The 23,496-nt window shown below is 43.2% G+C and overlaps 2 protein-coding genes across 3 annotated transcripts; one reads left to right on the plus strand and one right to left on the minus strand.

Annotated features, from left to right (window-relative positions):
- Window positions 1–1,168: 1,168 nt before the first annotated feature.
- Window positions 1,169–19,101, minus strand: vezf1b (vascular endothelial zinc finger 1b). 2 transcript variants are annotated; one of them, XM_083684838.1, is made up of 7 exons: window positions 19,011–19,101; window positions 10,164–10,984; window positions 6,987–7,056; window positions 6,560–6,725; window positions 5,356–5,397; window positions 4,829–4,897; window positions 1,169–4,595 (listed from the first exon to the last, which is right to left on the minus strand). In XM_083684838.1, the coding sequence occupies exons 1-7, from the start codon at window positions 19,041–19,043 to the stop codon at window positions 4,234–4,236; spliced, it is 1,563 nt and encodes a 520-aa protein (XP_083540964.1). In that variant the 5' UTR covers window positions 19,044–19,101; the 3' UTR covers window positions 1,169–4,233. The 2 variants fall into 2 exon arrangements, with proteins under 2 accessions (XP_083540964.1, XP_083540965.1); XM_083684839.1 differs by lacking the exons at window positions 4,829–4,897; window positions 5,356–5,397.
- Window positions 19,102–21,925: 2,824 nt separating this feature from the next.
- On the plus strand, window positions 21,926–23,032 carry LOC310814977 (gap junction delta-2 protein; the record flags this gene model as incomplete). The annotated part of the gene is made up of 1 exon (XM_083684562.1): window positions 21,926–23,032. The coding sequence occupies one exon, from the start codon at window positions 21,926–21,928 to the stop codon at window positions 23,030–23,032; it is 1,107 nt and encodes a 368-aa protein (XP_083540688.1).
- Between the last annotated feature and the right edge of the window lie 464 nt (window positions 23,033–23,496).

The raw sequence follows: 23,496 nt of genomic DNA on the forward strand, positions 1-23,496 counted from the left end.
ACTTGGGCTCTTGTAGCCTATTGACCATCTGTAAAATAAAAACAAGAGTGTCCTTGAATGAAAACTGTAAAGTATAATGTAGGCCTGAGTGTGTGCATGTGTGTTTCTTGGGACCTAGGTGGCGATGAATGGATCCATTATGTGCCACATGCCAGCGCCACAGCAATAACTGCACAGAGGACACAGCAGCTGCCAGGCTGACTACCACATGCCTGAGAGCAGGAACCCAGAGATGGCCTGTGTGTGTGTGTGTGTAGTTCCCACCCTCCTCTGCCATGGGTCTTCACTGATGCAAGCCTTCTACAGGAGTTGAATTGAGCACTGACACCAAGTGCTGAAATCCGACCTGCAAAAGAGAGGTAGGCAGCAGGCATTTTGTGAAGGTGAAGATTCACAAATGTCTACTACACCATACAGAAATGGCTAGGAGTAAGAGGGCTTTGCCTCACCAAAGTTCAAACAAACAAACAAAAAAGCTGAGACAACTCATCCAAGTTTCAAAGTTTAATTGATAAAAATAAAATGAGAAAAAAAAAAAAAAAAACTCCCACACAATTTTGTCGTCACACAGAGCATGGTTTGGCACAATACACCCCATAATCCTCACCAATACACAAACAGTCACAGAGGCACTTATTATTACACCGTACTCCCATAGCATGCCAACTGTGAGCCAGGCAGTGAAGACACCTGAGGGTGGGTGGGGAGGGGGGGGGGGGTAGAGAGAAAGGGGGAGAGAGGGAGAGAGAGGGACAGAGAGAGACAGAGACATAGAAGGGGGTTGACATTGAATTCCAAATCAACCCCTGGCACCTACAGATCTGAAACAACTGGATAAGTGGAAGTAATATGTCTCAAGTTCTGGCCATCAGAAGGCATGGTGAAGTAATTACCATTTTATTTCAACCTATCTGATTCCATCAGATCTACAGGAGAGACCCTAGCAGGTAGAGGCGGTTTGGAATTCAGTGAAGGAGAGAGAGGGAGACCTTTCATGAAGTGTTGAGTGAGCCATCTTTACTCTTTCCTCCCTACACCGAGACTCATTACGGACAGTCCACAATCATGTTTTATAGTTTTCTTTTATTTAGACAACCCAAATAAAAGGCACATAAAACATTGCGCATATGTTTACATAATTACTCTTGACAGACATACATTTAAAAAAAAATGTAGGAATGTTTTACCTTTCTGCTAATCAGAAAGCCTAGTCTTCGTATATACAAAATTACCATTGTTAATGTTCTAATACAAAAAGATTTATAAAAGGTTATCTTACTTGTTTTTTTTTCTTGCATGTGTCTATCATAACTAACACGTCCTCTGAACTAAATGGTTTTGTACAAAGATATACATTCATCAGCCTTCACAGGGGTCCAAGATCTGCCAATTCATCAATGAAAACACGAGGGAAGATCAGACTCCCTTTCTCTTCCAAATTGTAGTTTTAAGCCCGAAATAAATCATTGCATTTTAAGAATTTCGGGTTGTTACAATCAAATCAAAAACATTTGGTTAAAAGAAACTGATGGTGCATGACAGTAATGGCCTTTTTTAACAATACAGATCCACATCTTTAAATATGTTCATGATATAAATTTAAAAATGTTAATTACATAACAAAAGATTAATTAAATGTGGACCATACTTGGGAAAAAAATAAATAAAATAAAAATCGGGGGGGAAAAATCACAACACTTCAATTTGGTTGACAGGGCTGTCTGGCACTGCGTCATCTCAAGTCGGTGAAGGCTTCCTTCACAAAACAAGTCCATCACACATCACATCTAGAAGAGGAAGCATCGAAGTGTGGAATAGTCTTGCAAAGCAGTTCAGGCACACCAGTTACGGCCACTGCGGAAGGACAAATGACACCACACGCATACTTCAAACCTAATTTTTTTTTAGTGTTTTCTTTCATTTCAAAAAACGAGCCACTAGCCTCCTAATGACTGTTTTTGAAGTCAACCCAAAATCAGACGAGCTCAGTCGTCCGCATGCAACATCGAGAGATCGATGGAAAAGAGAATCCATTGCCAAGATTATAACGCCATTCCAGATTTGCACGATTCCCTTTGGGGGGGGCAGTATGTTGGCATGCATGCAATACTATCCAAGGCCTCAAACACCTTACTGCCACAACAAAAGACACTGGGAAGGCACCCACAGGGGCAGGGAAGTGGTTCGGTGTTTGAACACACCGTCATATCCCATCAAACCATTACAGCCCTACCATGGGCAATGTGTCACATCCACATTGTGTGCACAACGCACAGTCGGCTACAAGTGCTTCAAAGAGTTCCTGTGGAGCGAGGGGCCCATTAACTGAAACTAAGTGGTGGGCTGCGGAGGGAAGCAGTCCTCTATAACTTATACCACCTCCCCCCCGTACAACAACTAGTGGATGCCCCCCCACTCTACGTTTTTATTCTCATTCAGTCCCCTTTTCACAAGGAGCATGAAGGGAGGGGGACTACGGGTCAGGTGCCAAACTCTGGACACCAGACGGCAGTTTTGGTTCTAGTGTCTTAGGGACATCCGAGGATATAAATACATAGAACTAACCTGGGAAGTCAACTACTCAGAATTAATCCAATGTACTTCAGAGTATTTTTCTCATTCACAAAATGGACGGCCATATCAACAATGATAAAGTAATTGCATCTCTGACTGAAGGATATCTACGTTTTGTTTTTCCAACAGGCAAAGATAAAAGAAGAATAAAAGAATAGTGTTTCATATTTACAAAGAAATAGTAAAAGGTTAAGAAAAGTTGTGTGTTCAACTTGATTTCATCCTTTCACTCAAGTCAAATGACTGGGCTACTCTTCAGTAAGGTTCCTGAGTAAAAGGTCATACTTATAGGATCCTAAACTTTCAACAGAAAAGACAGAGGGAGATAAAATGCCAAACAACAATAACACCTCTCACCAATATGAGATTATTATTACCATTATACAGTTTTAAAAAAGGTCAACTTTGGGACTGCTTTTTCAGCATAGCATCTACTTAGCCACTAGGTGGCCCTGGTAGCCTCCACATTACAAGGCTTCATTTACCAACACTTACAATTTCTTGATCTTTGATAATAATACTGCCATTATCAGGACATTACCCTGGGGATATGCTTTCAGTGCGAGACACGTTTCCTCTGTGCTCCTGTACCATTATCACTGTGTCCACTTGACTACTTAATAAGTAGTAATCGAAACACACCCAACTCTTCCAAAACAAAACTAACATAAAATCATGTACAGGTATACAGTATCCAGCAGTGGGGAGTGACCGTTTCCAGAGATGAACTTTTACAATGGTGGCAGGGCTGGGGAGGTTAACCGTGTGTCATCCAGACCTAAGTTCAAAAAAGTATTTGAAACTATTTAAAATAGTTAGCTGTGCTTGATTGAGTTTGCCTGGCAGAATGGAATACACTAATTCAAAAAGAGCGAACCCCGTCTAGCATGCACTTCAGGGAAGGCTCAAGCAAACGCTCAAGGTATTTCAAAGTACTGCAGTACTTTTTTTATGCAGATCTGGTGTCATCAGAGGCATTATTACCTAGGACACAGCCAAGGTCCCTCTGAACTGTTTCCCATCAACATAATATTGTTTTCAGAAAAATTACCCTCCCCTAAAAATGGAAGCCTTAGTCCCTTTTGTTGTACTTAAACTCCTTACAATGCATACAACTATTAAATACTGATAAGCAGGCTAATAAAGAAAAATGGAAAACAAAAAAAACAAATATAAAAACCATCTGCTCTGTAAGAGAGCGTTTAAAAACAATAATACCAGCAATGCACTTTTGTTACAGTTTGTCTCTAATGCTAGATGTGCAGGCATTCTGACGGTAGAGGCGACTGAGCCTTTGTTGTTGCCGTCAGGTATCCACGTGGTGCAGCGACTAACATCTTGGTTTTCCGTTCGAGCCCTCACAAGACTGTCCTTCAGCAGATCAAAATAAAATAAATGCAACAGATAACATCTACAGGGGCTTGCAAGTTCACCTCTCTCATGCTGCATTCACTGCTAATGCTTCTGCAGAGACAGAGGGGTCCAGCTTCCAGCTAACTCCCCTGGGCCTCTGCACTACTACAACATAATCTACAGTAAGAAGGCGGTGCGGGGACTGCTACCGTAAGGAGCAATTAATAAACTAAGGGGTGGGGGAGGAAGGGGTTTGGAGGTAAACAAGGGAAGGGGGGGCACTAGTGAGGGACTGAGGTTAGGTTTCTACCAGGGAGGGGAGGAAGGCAGGACTTGAGAGAGAAAAGGCATGCTATCCATGGGCCTCATGGCGATGTTGAGGGGGCCGGTGATATTCATGTGCATGGGAGTAGTGATGGCCACTGGGTGGGCGATATTCATGGGCGAGGTGGTGGGAATGTTGACTGACGCCAGGTTGACCGGCCCTGTGATGGTCACCGGGTGCTGCAGGTTGAGAGGCGAGGTGATGTTGACCGTGCTGGTGGTGATGTTCATCTGGGCGGCGATGGTCACCGGGTTACTGGCGTGGCCGCGGTGAATCGCAGAGGTGATGGCAGCAGAGTTGGTGACAGGCGTAGCTGAAGCAGAGTTGTGCACATTGTTTGAGTCTGGGGAAAGATGGAGGGAGGGAGAGGGAGAGGGAGAGAGAGAGAGAGAGAGAGAGAGAGAGAGAGAGAGAAAAAGAGTAAGTAATGGTTTATTTTCACTCTCCCCGTGGAGGACAGCCAAGACTCCCCATAGTTCCGCGGGAGTGTGGGCAGGAGGGTTACGAAGTCACTGCAACGGGCAATACACCATCAAAACACACTTTCAAACTGTGGTAGGATTCTTATGAACCTACCTTGAGCACGAGAGATGTCAATAAGGACTTGGAACGAGTTATTTAAGATCTCTCCTACCGTCAACTCACCTAAGGGAGTAATTCAAAAAGCAGGATCAATGTGCTAGCCAGCTAACTTTTCTAATTCTATAACAAAACTTCATATTTCTTAATAAATATATATGGGCATTGTATAACTGACACAATACGTTCACCAACCCATGTCAAATGTTTTGCTTTATCTATGAAACATAAAAATGTGTTATATCTCTTCATCAAAGTTATCAGGTTAACATATTGATCCAGCTTTATGAAAAACAACCCTGATACCTGAACAATCCTATACAAATGATCACATGAAAAAATAAACAAAACACACTTCTGGTTAATTGGAGCATCAGCTGCCACTAGATCGAAAACAGCTTCTAGCTTTGACAGGCTACATAACAGGTCTTTTGTGGAAAGTGGGCCACTTCAATGCATGAGTATACAGCGTCAAATTTGGAGGGTTGAGGGTATGGGGTTTCTGCTTTCAGCTACAATATTACCTTTTCGTAGCCCTGAGTGGTTCCACTGCCAGTCACTTAGCCCTATTCGGAGATACAGACGACAGATAGGGGTTACAGTGGAAGGCTGCAGTTGCAGAGCTAGGACAGGGCATCATTTAGGCTTGCGTGCCAGCGGCGGCAGGTACAGGGCATGGGGTTGGAGGGGGAGTCAAACATGAGCAGGTTACAAACACTGTTGGCCAATCACATGATCGCCCATCTTAAAATCCACTGACATCCTGAAATTAATGTGAAAGTGATAAAACTGAGAGCTAGCTGATGTAAGGCAGGCTCTACTCAACCAAGAGACCTCTCCTTCTTCTTGGAAAATATTCCTTCAATGTCAAAACTGCACTTCCAACTCCCAGAATTCAGCTTTGGGGTGACAAATCAGCCATCATAAACCTCCATTCCACAGAGACAAACAAGACAACCACACAGAGACCAAAATTCTCATCACACTCTCAATCAAATATTTCTTTGGTCAGGTTGCATATCGCTTTGGGTGGCTTATATTACCTTGCTAGTTTGCTATGTGCGTCAAATGACTTGAACGTGCAAAGCCCTTTAAATTTAGAACATCTCATTACAGATCGCTTGCTACGGGCCATCCGTTTCTGTCAGCAAAGACACTTGTCACAAACACATGCTCACAAATGGCAATAGCAGGCTGGCCTGAGCAAACTGACATCATCATCAAATGAATTCATCAATAAGTAATAGACTGCCTATACTGTGAATGTCCCTCCATTTTGATGTCTATTTGTTGTTGTGCTGATCTGAACAACATAAATGTCAAAGCAAAAACAGCCCCTATTAATAAATGTTTCTATGTGATTACAGAACAACAAGGGATAAGGCCATCAATAGTAATGTGAATATGCAACTATGAACTGAGAGGTCTGATACGGGGGATCGTAATCTAAGATTACAGTAAAGGTCAGAAATGTGACAACATCTGAAACCTGATGACAAATCTGACCATGTGCTTAGGGAAAAAAAGCAAACCTCCAATGGACAGTGAAGACACCGTTGGAATGAGGAGGGACCAGTGGAGTTACCAGTTTATAAAACGTTGCAACCTGGGCATTAGCAAGTGTATGACCTCCTGGTGAGACGTGGCTGGAGGCAGGTGAGGCAGGAAGAGGAGGGAGGAGGCGCATGGTGAGGTGGAAGGGAGGAGGAAACGGAGGCTAGGGCGTACCTTTATTACAGGGGTTGTTGAAGCTGGCCTGCCCGTGTGTCTTGAGGTGGCTGGTGATGTAGGCGGCGCTTAGCATCTTCCCGCAGATGTTGCAGGTGACTTTACCCTCATGTCGGATCATGTGGGAGCGCAGACGGTCTTTGGTGGCAAAGGCAGAGGTGCAGGCCTGGGGGGGGGGGGGGGGAGGGGGGGGGAGGGGGGAAGGGGCAACTTCAGTTCAACTGGTGTCCATCTGTGTGTGTGTGTGTGTGTGTTTGTTTCTCCATTTACACAAGGCATGCCTGCACACTGAAGGTCTAGTTGGGATGAGGTTATATCATTGATCCTTTTCACATCCCCAATAATGTTGCAAACGGACAGTAAATGAGCAGGATATGACAGAGACACTGAAGAGGTTAGGAGCATGGGGGGGGGGGTGACTTCTTACCGTGACTTGGCATTTGAAGGGCCTCTCTGAGGAATGAACGTGCTTCACATGACAGCTTAGATGGTCTGGCCTGCAGGGTGAGAGGGGGGAGACAGGAGAACATGGGAATTTAAATGCCTGGAGTAGTAAAACACAAGTACAGTTTCATTCACACCAGACATTGAAAAGAACTACGGCTGCACACACTACCAACACTTTGATAAGACTTTAGATTAGCAAACAGGCCAACAAGAGGTTATGGCCCAATAGTTTAAAAAGGGTAAAACTAACCAACTCAACAACTTGTGTTATAAGTGACTTTATATGCATGTGGTGATAATCTGTCCAGTGAGTTTGACAATTGGTGTACCATCATGCGTTCTGTGAGCTCACTGTCATATTTCAACAGCTTAATTCTGTAAAATGTATGGAAGAATATTACTGTTTATTGCTTGTTAATGAAGTCAGATTATGTCCCTGTCCACAATAAGTGATGTGGCAGGTCCTAGTCTAGGCCTACAGTGTACTGTATGTACCACCGCACTACATCCCTCCTTGACCTGTCCCAAATCTATTGTAACATTAGTCCTTGCAACAAGACCAGGGTGGTTTGGGCCATGCCCAAATTGTAGCTTTCCAATGTAAAAAACAAAGACCTGAGAGCTGCTTCTGAAAAATCAGCATTAGCTAACCTTGTCAAAAAAAAAACTTCCATAAACTTGTGTAGCACTAGAGCAACCTTCACTGTCCATTTTCATGGATATTTTAAAAATCAACGATCACCAATTCATGTCTCAAAAACATAATATTGGTTTGGATATCCAGGCGTATTTTTGGGGGGAATCTCTGGAAACCATGAGGAATGAAATTTAGACGTGACATTTCAGACTCTAGGGTCTCTATTCTACTACATGACAGATAATCATGTCTGTGCTCTATATACCCCTGTTAAAGATGCGGACACCACTTGGGCAACAACAGCTGTCAATTCTACCCCTGTCTTCACTAAGCAGCACTGAGTTGAGCTCTACTGGACAAACGGAGCCAGGGATTTTCCATCCAACCGAGGAGGAGAGTGCGGCTCAAAAATGTCTCTAAGGAGGCGGTTTCACACGGGCAGGCTTTTCACAATGGCGAGGAGGCGTCTGATCTCAACTTCTCAGAAGTGCAGTCGAGCTGAAAGGCTCACATCCCCCCTCCCACTCAAGACTCCTTCGTTTAAGAAGAGAGGGATGGCCCTTTCAGGCCTACAGAGACTACAAATGAACATGCACCTTCCTAGCCAGACGTGCAAAATCACAGGGTTCTTCAAATTTAGCCTGCTAGTCAATGCAATCCAGAAAAGATGCTTTACTCACTAACACACTAAAAACTCTCCTCAACATCGCTCTGACAACCTCAACTTCATATGCCTGAAGATGTAAAATGAGAGGGGAGAAAAGATCTCTAGAGAGCAATGACATATTTGTGACAGTAATAGGGGAGGGGCTAAATCGATTAAACAAATCAGACCAGTTAGTCAAAACACTACCATTGCGAGCAGGAGTGACACTGGAGACCCATCTCTTCTGGTGCAGTCTGGCCCCTGCAGCAGCCTCCCTGTCCCATGGTGTTTTCCCTGAGAGGGGGGACACGAGGGACTACTATGTGACGCACGCAAAGCTAAAGTTAAATATACAAAGGGGCACTGCTTGCATGTCATGGGCCTGTACTGAAGCTGCATGGGCTGTTGGTGGGCATCACAGCCCTGCCTAAATCCACTTATGTTTAAGGAGGCCTTCCTTATGGGGGCATTTTATAAATAAAAGGACTGGTAGGGAGGTCAAATAAATGCAAATATTATGCATTGATTAACGAACTGACTGTTACTGCTAATACAGATTTATCTGTTCAATTAAAAGGTGCAATCTGTTAGATTTCCCACTGCCCAGTGATAATTTCAACTGCAGAAACATCCCCTTGATGTTAGAAGACAGCTTAAATATGCCTATGCTAGCTGGAGAAACTAACCCATCATAACTCAAAAACGTTATTTAACCTCGTTACGATTTTAACATCCGAGGACCGGTTACAGAATAGAGAAGTATAAAAACAATTCATGAGTCTATAGACCTTCAAATGATGTTGAGCCTTTGTTTTACCACCGGGCGAATTGCAATTAAATCTTACAAAATGCACCTTTAAGCCATGTGCTTTTAATCAATACATTGGCACACATTAAGAAATTACCTAAATTAGTTGAATTGCAAAACATGGGGATTTTCTCAACTACTATGACCAACTGACATCAACCTCGAGTGGAATTGACTCCAACAGAACCAATCATCACCTGTGTGACCATACCTATATCTTACACTTATCATCATCTAGTTTTGCTCTAATTAGCAATATACTCAGTTGGCTGGTGCAACCCCACAAGCGTCTCCCTATTTTGCTTAATATTCCATTGCCAAGCTCTGTCAGTTACCCCAGCAAATTACCAAAGTCACATCTTGTGAAAAACAATTTAATCCGTCCAAATTTCTTCATATATACTGTTGTACCTTACAGCAAAACCCTGAAAATTAAATTTATTTTAGTGACTAGCTAGCGACCTAGGCTAGACTACCAAGGCTCGGATGGGTGACCTTGGCTTCTGTTATTATTCGATTGATCTATTCGCCAACATTGCAATTGATTTTGTTATGGTCAAGCTAGGTCAGTCAGCATTTAACAAAGTTAGTTGGATAAGTAACAAAGTAGATGGGTGACATATCAGCCTAGCCATTTAGCTTGTTAACTAATCAGTGCTTATTCAACTAGCTGCAAATTACTTGCAAACATTAAAATGGCCGAAGTGCTTGCCATTTAAAATCTAGTACCATGAATATACTTACTGTGCTAAAATAATGATATCCAATTATTTTACAATTTGATCATCTGATGTTTTTTTCCTTAATCAAGGAATGAGAAAACATTTGAGCCCATTGAAATGAAAGCAGTGAAAAAAACAAAACAAAAAAACACTTTCCCAACTTAGTGGTATCGATAAGTAACTCAAACTAACCTCAGACATCAAGTGTCCATCAGTCAAACCCTAGACAATTTCTAAACATACATTTGTTAAAATTAAGACGAAACATTACGGTCTTAGAACTGGTGAGAAAAAAAACAACTATTGGAATACTAAGAAATGTACCATAAATGAAAGCCACTTACCTAGAAAAACCCTTCCCACAGACGGAGCAGATATAAGGCTTGTGAACACCACCGTCGTGAGAACGTACGTGGTACGTCATGCGATCCTTCCTCTTGAACCTCTGTTGGCAGATAGGGCACTCGAAGGGCTTCTCGTCCGAGTGGGACAGCTTGTGGCGGTTCAGGTGGTAGACGTCCCGGAAGGCCTTGCCGCACATCTCACAGCCGTGGTTCTTCTTCACTGGCTTGGGAGGCTTCTTGGGGGCGCTCTGCTGCTGTTGCTGCTGATGCTGATGATGATGCTGCTGATGATGCTGCTGCTGCTGCTGCTGCTGCTGCTGCTGGGGCATGGGTGACATGATGCTGGTGCCTGTGGAGGCAGAGGTGGTGGCTGTGGTGAGGATGCCAGCGATGGTGGAGATGTAGGAGGGGTTGCCCGCGTTCTCGCGAGGCACGGTGGAGATGAGCGGCACCATGGTGGGAGCCGTTTGCATCTTCTTGGGCCGCGACACCATCTTGACGCCCGTGTGGCAGGACTCGTGGCGCCGCAGGTGGTAGCTGTCTCGGAAGGCCTTGTTGCAGTAGCCGCAAATGAAGGGTGTCTTGGATTTGGGCTCTTTCTTCACCACGGCGACTGGCCCCCCACCGCCACCTCCACCCCCTCCCCCAGCCCCGCTGGCCACATTGTCCTTGAGGAGCTCTGCAGCACTGACCGGGGGCTTGTGGTCCAGGGGGATGGGCATCACAGGCTTCTGGTCCTGCGGCTCAGCACCAGAGTTGAGGAGAGGCAGAAGGCTGTTCTGGGCCACCTGGTGCTGGTGATGCAGGGCCTCGTTTGCCTGCTGGGGGGACAAGACACAGCCATGCAGAAGCACATCAGTACACAAACACCCTCAAAGCTACTACAGCGGCATGTAGCAGAGAGAGAGAGCGTTTCTGCTCTAGACTTGATATTTGCTGCCTTGTCAACAAAACTGCAGCAACCAATATGTTCTCACAAGTGTAATCTGGTGTAGTGGGGGATGAAAGTGGTATTAAATGAACAGGGCTTTTTCCATTCTTCAGGAGTAATAAAATGTTTTAGCGCATCTTTGAAGGCTCGATTATACATTAAAAATCAATTTACGACAAATAACTATGCCTATGAACTGTGTTAATGAACTAATAATCAATTTTGCACTTTCCAATTAATTCATTAATTATCTTAAACTTAACATGTACAGTTTGATCGTGTGTTGTTGTTAGGGCTGTGACGGTTACGCGGTTGCACAAGGACGGCCGTGTTAAAAAATAATTTAAAAAAAAGACAGTCATAACCATTGAAATACATTGATCTTGAAAATGTGGATTTTTATTTTCATGCAGATATCTTTTACCTAATAGCATGAATGTAAAATGGCCGCTGGACAGCCAGGGTCGCTTTCCTTTGATGGCGAAACTTGCAAGAAAATACATCTGTATTTGCACAACGAGCAAAGCCTCAGAGAGATTTTAGTACAGCGGGGAACATTGTTACAAGGTAAATATGCTTGTGTTCCTGGAACGGAAATTAAAGAAAGAGGCCTAATAATAGACTGAACAAAGTTCTTATAGTTCGTCTACTTTGCTATTAAATAGTACGCGTTTATCTTGCTCTTTTAGCCTGTTATTTTAAACTGACACGTACAACTGACTACGGTATGCCGAGTGTGTCTCGTGTTTGTAATTTTTCTATTTATCAAGTCCAGGGCCGTTTTGTTGTCCCTGTCCGTCCCTGGTCCCTGTTGTGAAACGGTTATGACGGTTATAACGATTATTTGCCAGACACTCGACCGTTACCCAAAATTCCATGACCATCACAGCCCTAGTTGTTGTGCGCACACAACTCAACATAGGATCCTGCCCTTCGTAATTGGGACTAAATGTTCCTAAGAAACCAACGCATCTCGTGAATAGATTAATAGGGGGGGGGGGGGGGGGGTAAGTGCATCTTTGTGGGTGATGTTGAGGGTTCTCCCCATTGTGCTATATAATCAAAATTTCCGTCCTTAGTCAACACTCAGGCAGCCAAGTCACTCAGATCCCAAGCTCTCTTGGCATAAGACTGCATCGCACTGAGAGGAAGCCCAGGCATTGACAGAGAGACAGCCTTTCATTTATCAAAAATAGAAAGTGACTCATTTCCTGGGCATCTGAGCGACTCGGACAACAAGAGCAGCCATGAATGCGACTCCAGAGGGGATTAAGAGGCAGCTGTTCAGCAAGGTGCCGAATGACTAATAAGACACAGGAGAGGGAGGCAAGTATTCCAGCTTTGAATCTGAGCTCAGAGGGTGATGTAAGGTCAGTTATGCTGTGCCAGAATATAATAGGAACAATAAAAAAACCCAATGGTAACCTATCATTATTCTCTGCTCTATGCATTCCCAGCTATACAAATGACAGGTTAGTCTGCTTCAAATGTAGATTTGTCTCTTGACCGAGTTAGATTAGCCTACTTTTCCAAACCCACCTACTACTATTACCCTAGAGTCATAAGAAATAAACACAAGCTCTTCAAATAGAGACAGTCCAAAACACACACACACCCGCTCCCTGCCACTGAAGAATCTAAATCTGTTGCATGTAAGGTGATATCCCATGGTGATGGAGCTGATTTCATGTGACCAGTCCTCCAGTGGCACAGCATGTTCTGGGTTAGAGCAAAACCTGTACATTAACTCTACCTAACCACGTCTACCCTAACACACATGCCTGGAAGTCTCAGTGCAGGGGGGGCTTTAGCCGTAATGTACAAAGACAACCACAGGACACAATGCAAGTCAGAGATGTCTATTACAGTTGGCCAACAAATTAACGAAACTTGACTAAATGGCACCAGTGAGTAAAGCGTATGCAAGCTCCAGGTGCCTATGCCAGCAGGTCACAAAACAAGCAACATTCCATTGATGGATAGGACAAGTTAGACTGCAATTGCCTGCTCCATGAGAGGCAAAAACAAAAGAACACTAGTGGATTGGATTGACGGGTACAATAGCCACTTCACAAAATCTGGAGTAATTTTCTAGCATCTCATGTTTACACCCAAAACTGTTACAAAGGGCAACTTCTCATCTTCACTTTTATGTGGTGTTGTTCATGTGTGTGTGTGTGTGTGGGGACGGACGGACATATTTGTCCCAATAGCAAGGTAGCTTTGCTGACTGCAGAATTCAACTTCTGTCGATCTGGCTTATTCAGCAGTCACCATAGGCCTAACCTTCACCTGGAATCCATCTGACTGCAAAGACAAGCACATACTACATTAACTAATTAACAGAAGAGAGCTGCCATTTTGGTGCCCATGTGAATGGCTGTAACAGAACCCTTCAAAGCTAGTTATTTCTGAAATGAAACTCCTGTGTCGAGTCTCAGGATGACTCATTATAAGCTGCTTACACAACTGCTATAAATATCCCTTTCAAAGCAATTTCACACCACTTTCATGTAGCATTCTGGGCTTGGTGCTAGTTGAGGAATCACACTTTCCTCCTCCAAACCACAATCGTCATCATCACACTACCTTACAAAATTCCTTAACACTTCTGTTATGGTCAGTGAATGACATTAACAATATTTCCTATCATCTGACCCTTGTTTTAGTGGCAACCACATCAACATTTTAGAAAAGGTGCCTGAGATGTAGAATCATTGCTGCCCATCAACTTACTTTTTTGCTACCCTCTTAAAGAATGTGCATTCCTTTCACTACATAAATGTCATGTTAGGTATTCATCTAGGCAAAATACAGCTTAGTAATTAGGCCTAGGCCTTTACTAACCTTCCCATAGGACGAGGTTTAGCTAAAATGTAGTCTGGACTTACTTTCCGTTCAAGCCGAAAATCCCCATTCATGTTTCCCATCTGGATTTTTTCTAACAGCCAATATAAGCGTTGTGTTAAACATAGGCGTACAGTTTCTTGTACATTCTATTTTCTGATTAACTAGTGTTTGGTTCTGGTAAAAGTTTCTCAATTATTAAGTCAAACCTTCAAAAATAAAAAAAAACTTACTTGGAGACGAGCGATGGCCAATGTAAGTAAGCCTATGTGTTACACAACACTTATATTAGCTGTTTGAAAAAATCCAGATGGGGAAAACAAATGGGGATTTTCAGCTTGAGCTGGATGCAAGTTCAACAAACTACATTCTGACGCCACACGTCAAAGCCCTACAGGCTATCTTTTATTCCAAAGAAAAGATTTGGACATGTTATTAATAATAAGGAAAAGTTCTTGATATAATGTGTGCAATAAAATATGTTCCTGTTTAGAAACATGTTTTCAGGATTTGAGCCATTGTTTTTTAACAAGGATGGCCAAAAATGACATGGTAGCAAAAAAATGACCCAACACAAGTGATAAAGCAGTGAAGAGGACATCTTAAGTATGCAGCTGCCAGCATTGTCCAATTGGTCACAGCAGCCCCCAAAGGATATACATGGGGAGGGGGAGGGGGGTTTATGAATATTCTTGGTCTGCGGGTGAATAGAGTTTCACATTGTAACCAGCAACCTTACAACAGGACAACCAAAGACACCCCAATTGAAGACAACCTTGTTATTTTCGGTAATCACCATAGGGCAGGGTTAAAGACCTGACCCCTTGGCATTCAGGTTCAGCCAAGCATCCCAACCCAGTCAGCCAGGCAGGGGACGTGGTCTGGGAGTCGAAGAATCCCAAACCCTGTTCCCTTTTTTATGTGCTCTTTTGTGGAGGACACAAATCCAAGCACTGATGCACTTACGGCCCTTAGGGGGTCTTTGTGACAACAGTCCTTCTTGATTTGCAGGTTCTTGTTCAGCTGCTGGCCGCGTCTCTGCTTATCAGGGGCAGTTGCACAGGCTGAGCCGCCTTGTTTTGGGAATGACATGAAAAAAAACCCCAAAAAAACAGGAGTCGTCAAAGCGTGTCGAGTTCCCTTATTGTCCTCCTCACTGTAGTAGGATTCAGACTGAAATTGTTCCTGCCATTAGCATTTCTTCTAGCTAGTGCATGGGTGTGTGTTGTGTGTGTGTGTGTGTGTGTGTGTGTGTGTGTGTGTGTGTGTGTGTGTGTGTGTGAAAGAGCAGACGGGCCAGGCCCTGTGCGTGTGTGTGAGACAGCCAAGCGCTCAGACACAGACAGAGGCATAGGGAGAGCAGCCCGCTGCGCCTTCACGCTGCTCTGATGATTTTGATACAAATCCGCACTGATGGCTGAGGTCATTCCAAGATAAATAGCGCTGAAATGGAGTGGGGGCGTGGAAAATAACAAGGAACAACACAAATAAAAGCAGCCCACTCTGTTCTTAATTCAGTAAGAGACGTTTGCCGGGCTTCACAATAACGGGAGCGGAATCTCATTCAACAGAATGTTAATCTGTTTACTTATCAGCGCCTCCCCAGACAAGGAGGCGAGGCGACGGTCGCTATTCAATTGTTCACTTCACTTAAGACTTTTGGGTCACATAAGAATATCAAATATAACAAATTATAGGCTAGATACAAGGTCGGGTTTTGTGGAATAGGCCTACGTTGTACACAACAAACAACATAACTCGTTACACTTGCAGTGACACCTCTGGCATTACATAAGTGCGGGCTATGGACATTTGCACGCTATGGATGCTAGTACTCTCTTGAGCATCACCATCTCTGCCAGACTAGTCGTAAGGAGTGCAGCCACTGTATTCAACGCTCGTGCAAAACGTGGCGTCGGTCAAGCTTTTGACAGCGTCGTCGTGGATGGTACTATTGCGCTCTTCTACAGTTGACATGGAGCTGCTTGTACTTCCGCTCAGAGGACACACACTTGTCACCAATTTCCAACGAGGACTCAAAACACACTTCGTAAAGAAGCCTCGGTTCAGAATAGGGTAATTTCTATTTCAACTCAATTCAGGAGATGACTGTAACTCTGCTTATTTATTGAGAAGGCTTTAAGGTGCAGTATGCATCACTGAAGCATTTCTAATGGTTCTAAATTACTGTTAAATCGGTAGTGACCAGGGAATGACATCTCCCCCCCATATGCAGAAACACAACAGCAATGTCCGACATTACAAGTCCATTTCGGGGGGAACGTGGAACTAAATTTCACCTCGGTAGCAGATTTCCAACAGACTTACGCACATCACCTTTAAGTCCAACTTGAAACCTCTGAAAATGTAACTGCGAGCTGAATTCCACACAGGGATTGTTCTCTGTAGGGAGGGTATACTTTACTCTCCCGTAGATCATGTATTGATTCCCCTGAATGATAGGGATGTCACTACAGGCTTACACAAAAGAGAGAGTTAAAATGCCTGTACTTAGACATGACAAAATAGGGTTATGTACACTAGGCCAAGTAAACCTTACAATTGAAGATTGAGGTTCATCCTAAATCAGGGGAAAAGTGGACACGAGTCAATTATCAGCTTCATTAGGGTTAGGAGAGGCCTATTGAGAACGGCATAGCTTAAGAACACCCCCTTCAAGCCTAACCTCTGACGCCGACACAATAACATTACAATAACACACAATAACAAGTGACGCAGACTACAGTGAAGTCTCATTAGACGGCTCATCAGATGCCGTGAATTAAGCCGAGCTCCAAATAAATATTTTTTTCCCCCTCGCAGCTACCTCACACCAGCTTCAGGTATTTCAGCCTTGTTAGCCACAAAATAAAAAGCATCATCATGGGTCTCCGGCTCTTGCCAATTAACTGGGAACAGCTGCACCTCTTGAGGGAGCACAGAGGGAAGGGAACTATATGTGACCGTGCCGACAATACAATTAAATGGGGGGGGGTTAAAAATAAGAAGTGGGATTGTGACTGAGGACATCAATTTTAAAACACTGGTGTTCACATTTGACCTGGAACTGAAAGCCTAACTCTAATGGGATATTTGAGATTGTGTTGTGCTGTGTAAGGGTCTTCTCCCAAATCGAGCCCAACGTGTGACAATGACATGGGTAAAATTTGTAACTCCAAGTAAATAGCATACCAAATAGAAATGCAATGTCAGTCCCTAACTTAAGTTAACAACAAAACATAAGAATTATTTGAATTTGATTTCTGAGCCACTGAGAGCATGTTGCCACATAATGTGAGAACCGACACTTCTAAACCAAAGCTTAAGAAGGTGCATTACACTGTGTGCACTAAAGGAACTAGCCCACATCATTGATGGGAAAGTTTCGCAAACCCAAAGAAGAAAAACAGAGTTCCAAATGATGACTGTCTGGGGTGCTTTCCCAAATCCAGTTAGGCTTATAAAGCTGTACAAAGGTCTTCTTACTGGATTTCCAAATGCAATACCGAGATCACTTCCTTATACTGTGCCTCAGGTGTGATGAAGGACAGAGCTATTTGTAGCATACCAGTATATAGACCTGACTGGTACATCAACTTCCTATGGCTTAAATATCAATATTTAGCATTTAGTCTTGTGCCCTATGCCTCGTCATCCATTTCAACACATCTACCTTCTCTTATCAGCAGTACAGACCACTTTAGCAGTGTACCAAATATGGTCAGTACCTTTGGCATTAGGCCTTCAAGTCTCTCAGCCCTTGATTTTTCATGAGTATAAACAGGCAGCCTAGAATAATGAAGTCGGTTCAATTGTCAAACCTTATCATAACCAAACACCAAAGGAGGTATTACTCCATTGTTTATGGTGTTATTGTAATAGCATACTATTCACATAATGTATTACAAAAGTAGGCTAATACTGCTGTAATGAAATGTCATTCCTTGAGCACTGCAGATATGTCATAGAAATCAAGTGCTATCTTTTCACGTGAACATGCATTTTCGCCATTGTTTACGTTTTTTTGCAGAAATGATAGTCAAACATGAGACAACCAATGTATGCAAACTTGCAACTTAACGGTTGTTGTATTATAGGTTGATAACACTTTCAATCTATAACACATAGTTGATAACAGACAAAGAATTGGCACATCATTTGAATTTCAATGAGCAGATTGCAATGTATCCACAATTATATTCACATTTATTGGAAATCAAATGTTTCTCCTTTTCTAATAAAATTGTCTATCTGATAAAAACTCAGGAGAGGGCACAGAGGTTACAAAATCATTAGCACTGCAAGAATAAGCTAGTAGCTTGCCTTGGCCGCAGCTTAATACATATTTTGAATTCTTTCTCCAAACCGCGGTTACATATTTTGGGACTAGGAAAAGGAGGGTGGAAGTTATAATCGGAAGTGCGGGTTATTCCCTCCTTGAGTCTGCAAAGTATCCATCCTCGTGCCCAACCTCTATTTAGAATGATATTTGCTGGGGAGTGGAAATAAATTCCACACGCATCACACTAACACATTAATCACTGATTTCTAAAACCAAAACATCTTGCAAGCCAACATTCACTTGCTCTTTAGCGTTGCTGGTTGTGGGGATTGTTCTCGTTATTTTATGTCTGTAGCAAGCTAACTAGCTAGCTAGCTGGCTTAATAACGAGCGCGGCATGATCACACTTGGCTAGCATGTTCTAACAAAGTGGGATCAATCTAACATACCAGGTAGCTATTTCTAATAAATATCCATTGGCGGATTTGAACTAACATCTGCACCAAGAGATTCGACAAAAAATCGGGGGGAGAGCACCCAGATTTCCCCCTCTCAGCGTCATCTAGCAGGCTACCTCACAGCTGGAAGTCTGGGATTGATGTAGCAAGCTAGCTTAGCAGCTTGCTCTGGCTAGCAAATATGAGCTAGCTAGCTAGCAACCATTGTTTTGCTTGGATAGCTCTACTTGAAATCAACGAGTAAATATCTGCAAGGGCAACGATGCACAAGGGACTTGGGGAAATTTGAGTGTAGTTCGTCAAATTTCCCCCGCTAACGTGACACCTACCTGGAATAAAAACGTACTCCAGCTCGGTTCCATTGCAACACTTGAAATCTGCAGGAAACCTACAAGGATTCTACAACAAAGCAGCTAAACATGGCAGCTGCTACAACTTCCTGTAACCCTCCGGGCTGAACCATCCCCAATGGACTTGTGTGGGATGTTCGAGATTTCTAAATAATCAAGATGTTGTAAATGATTTTGTATTTAAATGCTGCTGTCAGCAAACGTGCGTAATCTCGATGTTTTTAACAATTATTGAGCGACATATGAAATTGCTTGTTACTCAACAGGAAAATCTGTCTTAGATGGGATATGTTTCCCTATTTGCCATGGTTTACTAGTCCATAAGAGCGCCTTCGAAAGATGGCAAAAAGTAACTCATTTTCGTCAAAGATGACCGACTGATTGCGCCTCCATATCATCATCATCATGTCTACACAAACTGGAGAGGAAAGGCAACATGTTGTTCTGAAACAAAGATTTATTTTCTCAGTAGCAAATTCATTTTCATTTGCTTGGAAATAGATCCCAGTTTATATTTATATATTTGTTAACTGTATTTATGAATGTGTATATGTGTGAGTAAAATGATTTATTTATGAAGAGTGCAGGGAAACAGACAAATAAAGACAATGGAGTTCATGAAACGGGGGTTCAGTGCATGAGTATTAATTTAGTTTTCTAAAATGAGCTTTACTTTTGAATAAAACTTATAGACAATAAGACAATATCACTTTTTTAGATAGCCTTGTGGTATCGCTAATATGAGGTCATCCGTCACATAGGCCTAACATGTACTGTGTTTTTGAGTCTGATGACAGATGGTGACAAGTTATATGTGCTTTCCCCATTCAATGGCAGTTTACTATAACAATTTTCATTCCAATTTAATAAAATATGACCTAAAATATGATCTAAAATATGATCTCTGAAATCACCAAACGAAGATTGTGCATCTTGTGTGCGAATCAACTATTGTTTTGTTCTCCATCCCATTCTACTACATTCACCATCTGATAGGCTATACCATTTGTGACATGTAGGCTATGATGAGAAACATATCACAATCTAACCTCTACTTAAAACAATCATTATTAATGACACATTTTAATAAAGCAGGAATTCCATTAAACACTTTCGTGTCACCCATCACCAATATATAAATTGGTTATCCCACTACACAAAAGATTAGAAACATTTAGCTCAATAATTGACACAAAACCAAGACATCAGACCACATTCTTGTAGAAAGATGACAAGAAACCTCCATACAGTACATGATATATTATATAAATCAAAGACCATTTTTGAAAAAAAAAAAGGGGTTTTCTCCACCCCAAATTGACAGCTGTGTATTTGAGCTGCCCGATCGGGCCGTTCAGTTATTGATCCAATTTAGCCCACTGGCTGCCGGGAGTGTTTACTTATGACACACACACACACTAGACCTAATCCAGCCTTTCAGCCCATCCACACAGAGTAACAATTGAATTCCTGCCCCTCACTAACTGCAGGGGAATGGCCCTGGTGGTGTGTCCTGTCCTCTATTCCAGAGCCAGAGTGGAAGGACCACAGATGAAACAGGGGTTCGGATGGTGTGGAGGATACTGAGGCTTGGACTTTCAAAGTTTGATTCCACGATGGACATTCAAGGGGATGGACAGACTGAAAAGGCTTGATCAAATCTTCCTTGACAAACAGTTAAATGGAGATATAACCGTGCTGTGCGTTACATTTGTGGACTTGTATTGGATCTCTGGATACGTCAATGACATAAGCCTATTACTGCCACAAGAGCACCATTTGAGAAGACAATCTTGTTTCGTCCAGATACAGTAGTTCCAAGAAGTCACACCTTGTAAACCTTTTATGTATTGTTGGTCAGACTTCTGGAAGTGTAACATGTAAGGAAAGTGTAGGCTACCACACAGGTTATTGTTACTGTGTAGGTTTGGGCCTATATTGAGAGGACTGAGCAGAGAGGCCTACAGACAGAGAAATGCTGTAGTGATACCTGGTATGTGTGAACCCAGCTTTGGATCTAACCAAGTGGTCCTGATTGTGTCTCAATCATATCTCATTACATGTTATCACATTCTATTCAAAGATTGTTTTGAGCATAGTCTGGAAAAAAGTTGAAATATTCAATCTTTCATTTCTCTAAATTGTTACTTTTGAAACGACGAGGAACAGAACCTTTGCATAAACCAGCATTGTTTTCCTTTTCCAGCTTGTTCCCTGCAGTATTTGTTTGACCATTCCCGGCTGTTCAGAAAAGGTGCCTCCCATTGTACTTTTAAATCTTTGTTAAACTGTACATTGGCTGCCTTTGTATCCCCACAGTACAATGACAGTTTCAGATAGAGTGGTTGAATATGTGTGGTCAGCCTATTCTCCCATACCACGCTCAACAGGGTTCATAACGTCCATCAAACAGCACCCTCATTAAACATAGCCATGCGGATCGCATGGCAAAGTATTTTTTCAGATTTGCTTTGGGAGGAAAACTATCAAAGGGTGAGTGGACTTTTCACTATTTTGTTTTCAAAGAGTTTGTCCACTGTTGCAATTTGATGTATTCGTTTTCATATGTACCCTATGAAGTTACGTTTCTATCTTGTGCACTTATAGGCTAAATTGTGATCAACAAAAGAAGAAACATTGTATGAGGACCTAAAAGATAATGACATTTCCAGGATAATGACTTAGTAAACACAATGAAAGGGTTTCCTGGATTGTACGTTGGAATGTTGTCATCTAGATCAGAGAGGGAGACATTTTTTCCCTTGAGGCAAAACTGAGACAAATCTTTACCTAATGCTGGTGTCTCAACATTTGCACTGTAATACAATGTGAGTTTTTATAGTTCGTACCACTGAGATATTTACCAAATGTATCTTCTCTCCCCAGGTTAAGTTATGGGCGACTGGTCCATTCTCGGCCGTTTCCTGTCCGAGGTGCAGAACCACTCCACAGTGATCGGCAAGATCTGGCTGACCATGCTGCTGATCTTCCGCATCCTGCTTGTGACCTTGGTCGGGGATGCGGTCTACAGTGATGAGCAGTCCAAGTTCACTTGCAACACCCTGCAGCCTGGCTGCAACAATGTATGCTACGACACCTTTGCCCCCGTTTCGCATCTGCGCTTCTGGGTCTTCCAGATCGTGCTGGTCTCCACCCCGTCCATATTCTACATAGTGTATGTTCTGCATAAAATTGCCAAGGACGAGAAGCTGGAGGTCCAGAGGGAGCAGGTACTGGCCGAACGGCCACCCAGGAAGAGCTTCAGGCCGCTGGGAAGAGATGGGGTGGAGGCCCTTGAGACTGGAATGCCCAGCTACTCTTCCCAGTTCAGGGAGGAGTGGGGGGGCCAGGAGGGGGAGGGGGTGGAGCAGAGCCTGCTGGGGGAGGACTATGGTGAGGTGGGCGAGGACCCTACCCAGCTGTCCAGCCAGGTGCTGCTCATCTACATCCTTCATGTCCTCCTACGCTCCGTCATGGAGATCACCTTCCTGGTGGGGCAGTACTACCTGTTTGGCTTTGAGGTGCCTCACCTGTATCGCTGTGAGAGCTACCCCTGCCCCACACGCACCGACTGCTTTGTGTCACGTGCCACCGAGAAGACCATCTTCCTCAACTTCATGTTCAGCATCAGCCTAGGCTGTTTCGTTCTGAACATCGCCGAGCTCCACTACCTGGGCTGGGTCTACATCTTCCGTGTGCTATGCTCCGCCTGCTCTACCTGCTGTAGGCCAGAGAGGGAGCCCGTGGGGCTGTACACCGACCACAACCCCCTGCTGCTGCAGCTGAAGCATTCTCTACGGGGCAGGCTGGTGCTGCAGACCCCCACACCTCTGGCCCAAGAGAAGGCTGGAGGCCTGCTCACCCACGCCCCTGCCATCTCCTTTGAGACAGATTCCACTGTGGAGTGCACCTCTAAGAGGAGTCCTGAGGAAAGGGACAGGGTGAAGGTCAAACTGGCCAATATGGCCAAGATGGGACGGACTAAGAAGTCTTGGCTATGAAAGGCCCATTTTGTGTGATGTGAAACTTCTTGTGTTCTCCATTGCACACTGCATCTGATGGGAAAGATAAAGAGTGGATGACAGAGGTTGCCCACAGGGTTGGGGTCAATTCTGAATTCAGTTGAGAAATGCTGATTGATTCCAATTCAGTTCTTGAGTTTGAATTGAAACGATCAGTATAGCATAGATACGGAATTGAAATTTGGAGAATTTAATTCACGGAAATTCAACGACATTGTAATGCCTCATATATTATATAAAACACTATAAACAATGTTTATGTCAGTATCAATAATATATTGTTATAAAGACTGTGTCTAAAACATGACATTTGTAAAATTAATTTGGCCTACAGTAGTCGATTCATATTTTGTTTGACTGAGCCTGTTTGTTGTCTACAATTATTCGGTTATACACTTTGATTTTGTTTAATGTCAAAAATACATCTCCTTGAATGCATTAGA

Source organism: Argentina silus (assembly GCF_951799395.1).
Source record: "Argentina silus genome assembly, chromosome: 14".
Taxonomy (NCBI): domain Eukaryota; kingdom Metazoa; phylum Chordata; class Actinopteri; order Argentiniformes; family Argentinidae; genus Argentina; species Argentina silus.

Coding starts and splice junctions, on each gene's coding strand:
- vezf1b (XM_083684838.1), bottom strand. CDS start 19,043: ATGGAACCGAGCTGGAGTACGTTTTTATTCCAG. Junction 10,985..19,010: donor GGAGTACGTTTTTATTCCAG/GTAGGTGTCACG, acceptor TTGTCCCCCCAG/CAGGCAAACGAGGCCCTGCA. Junction 4,898..5,355: donor CCACTCAGGGCTACGAAAAG/GTAATATTGTAG, acceptor TTACTCCCTTAG/GTGAGTTGACGGTAGGAGAG.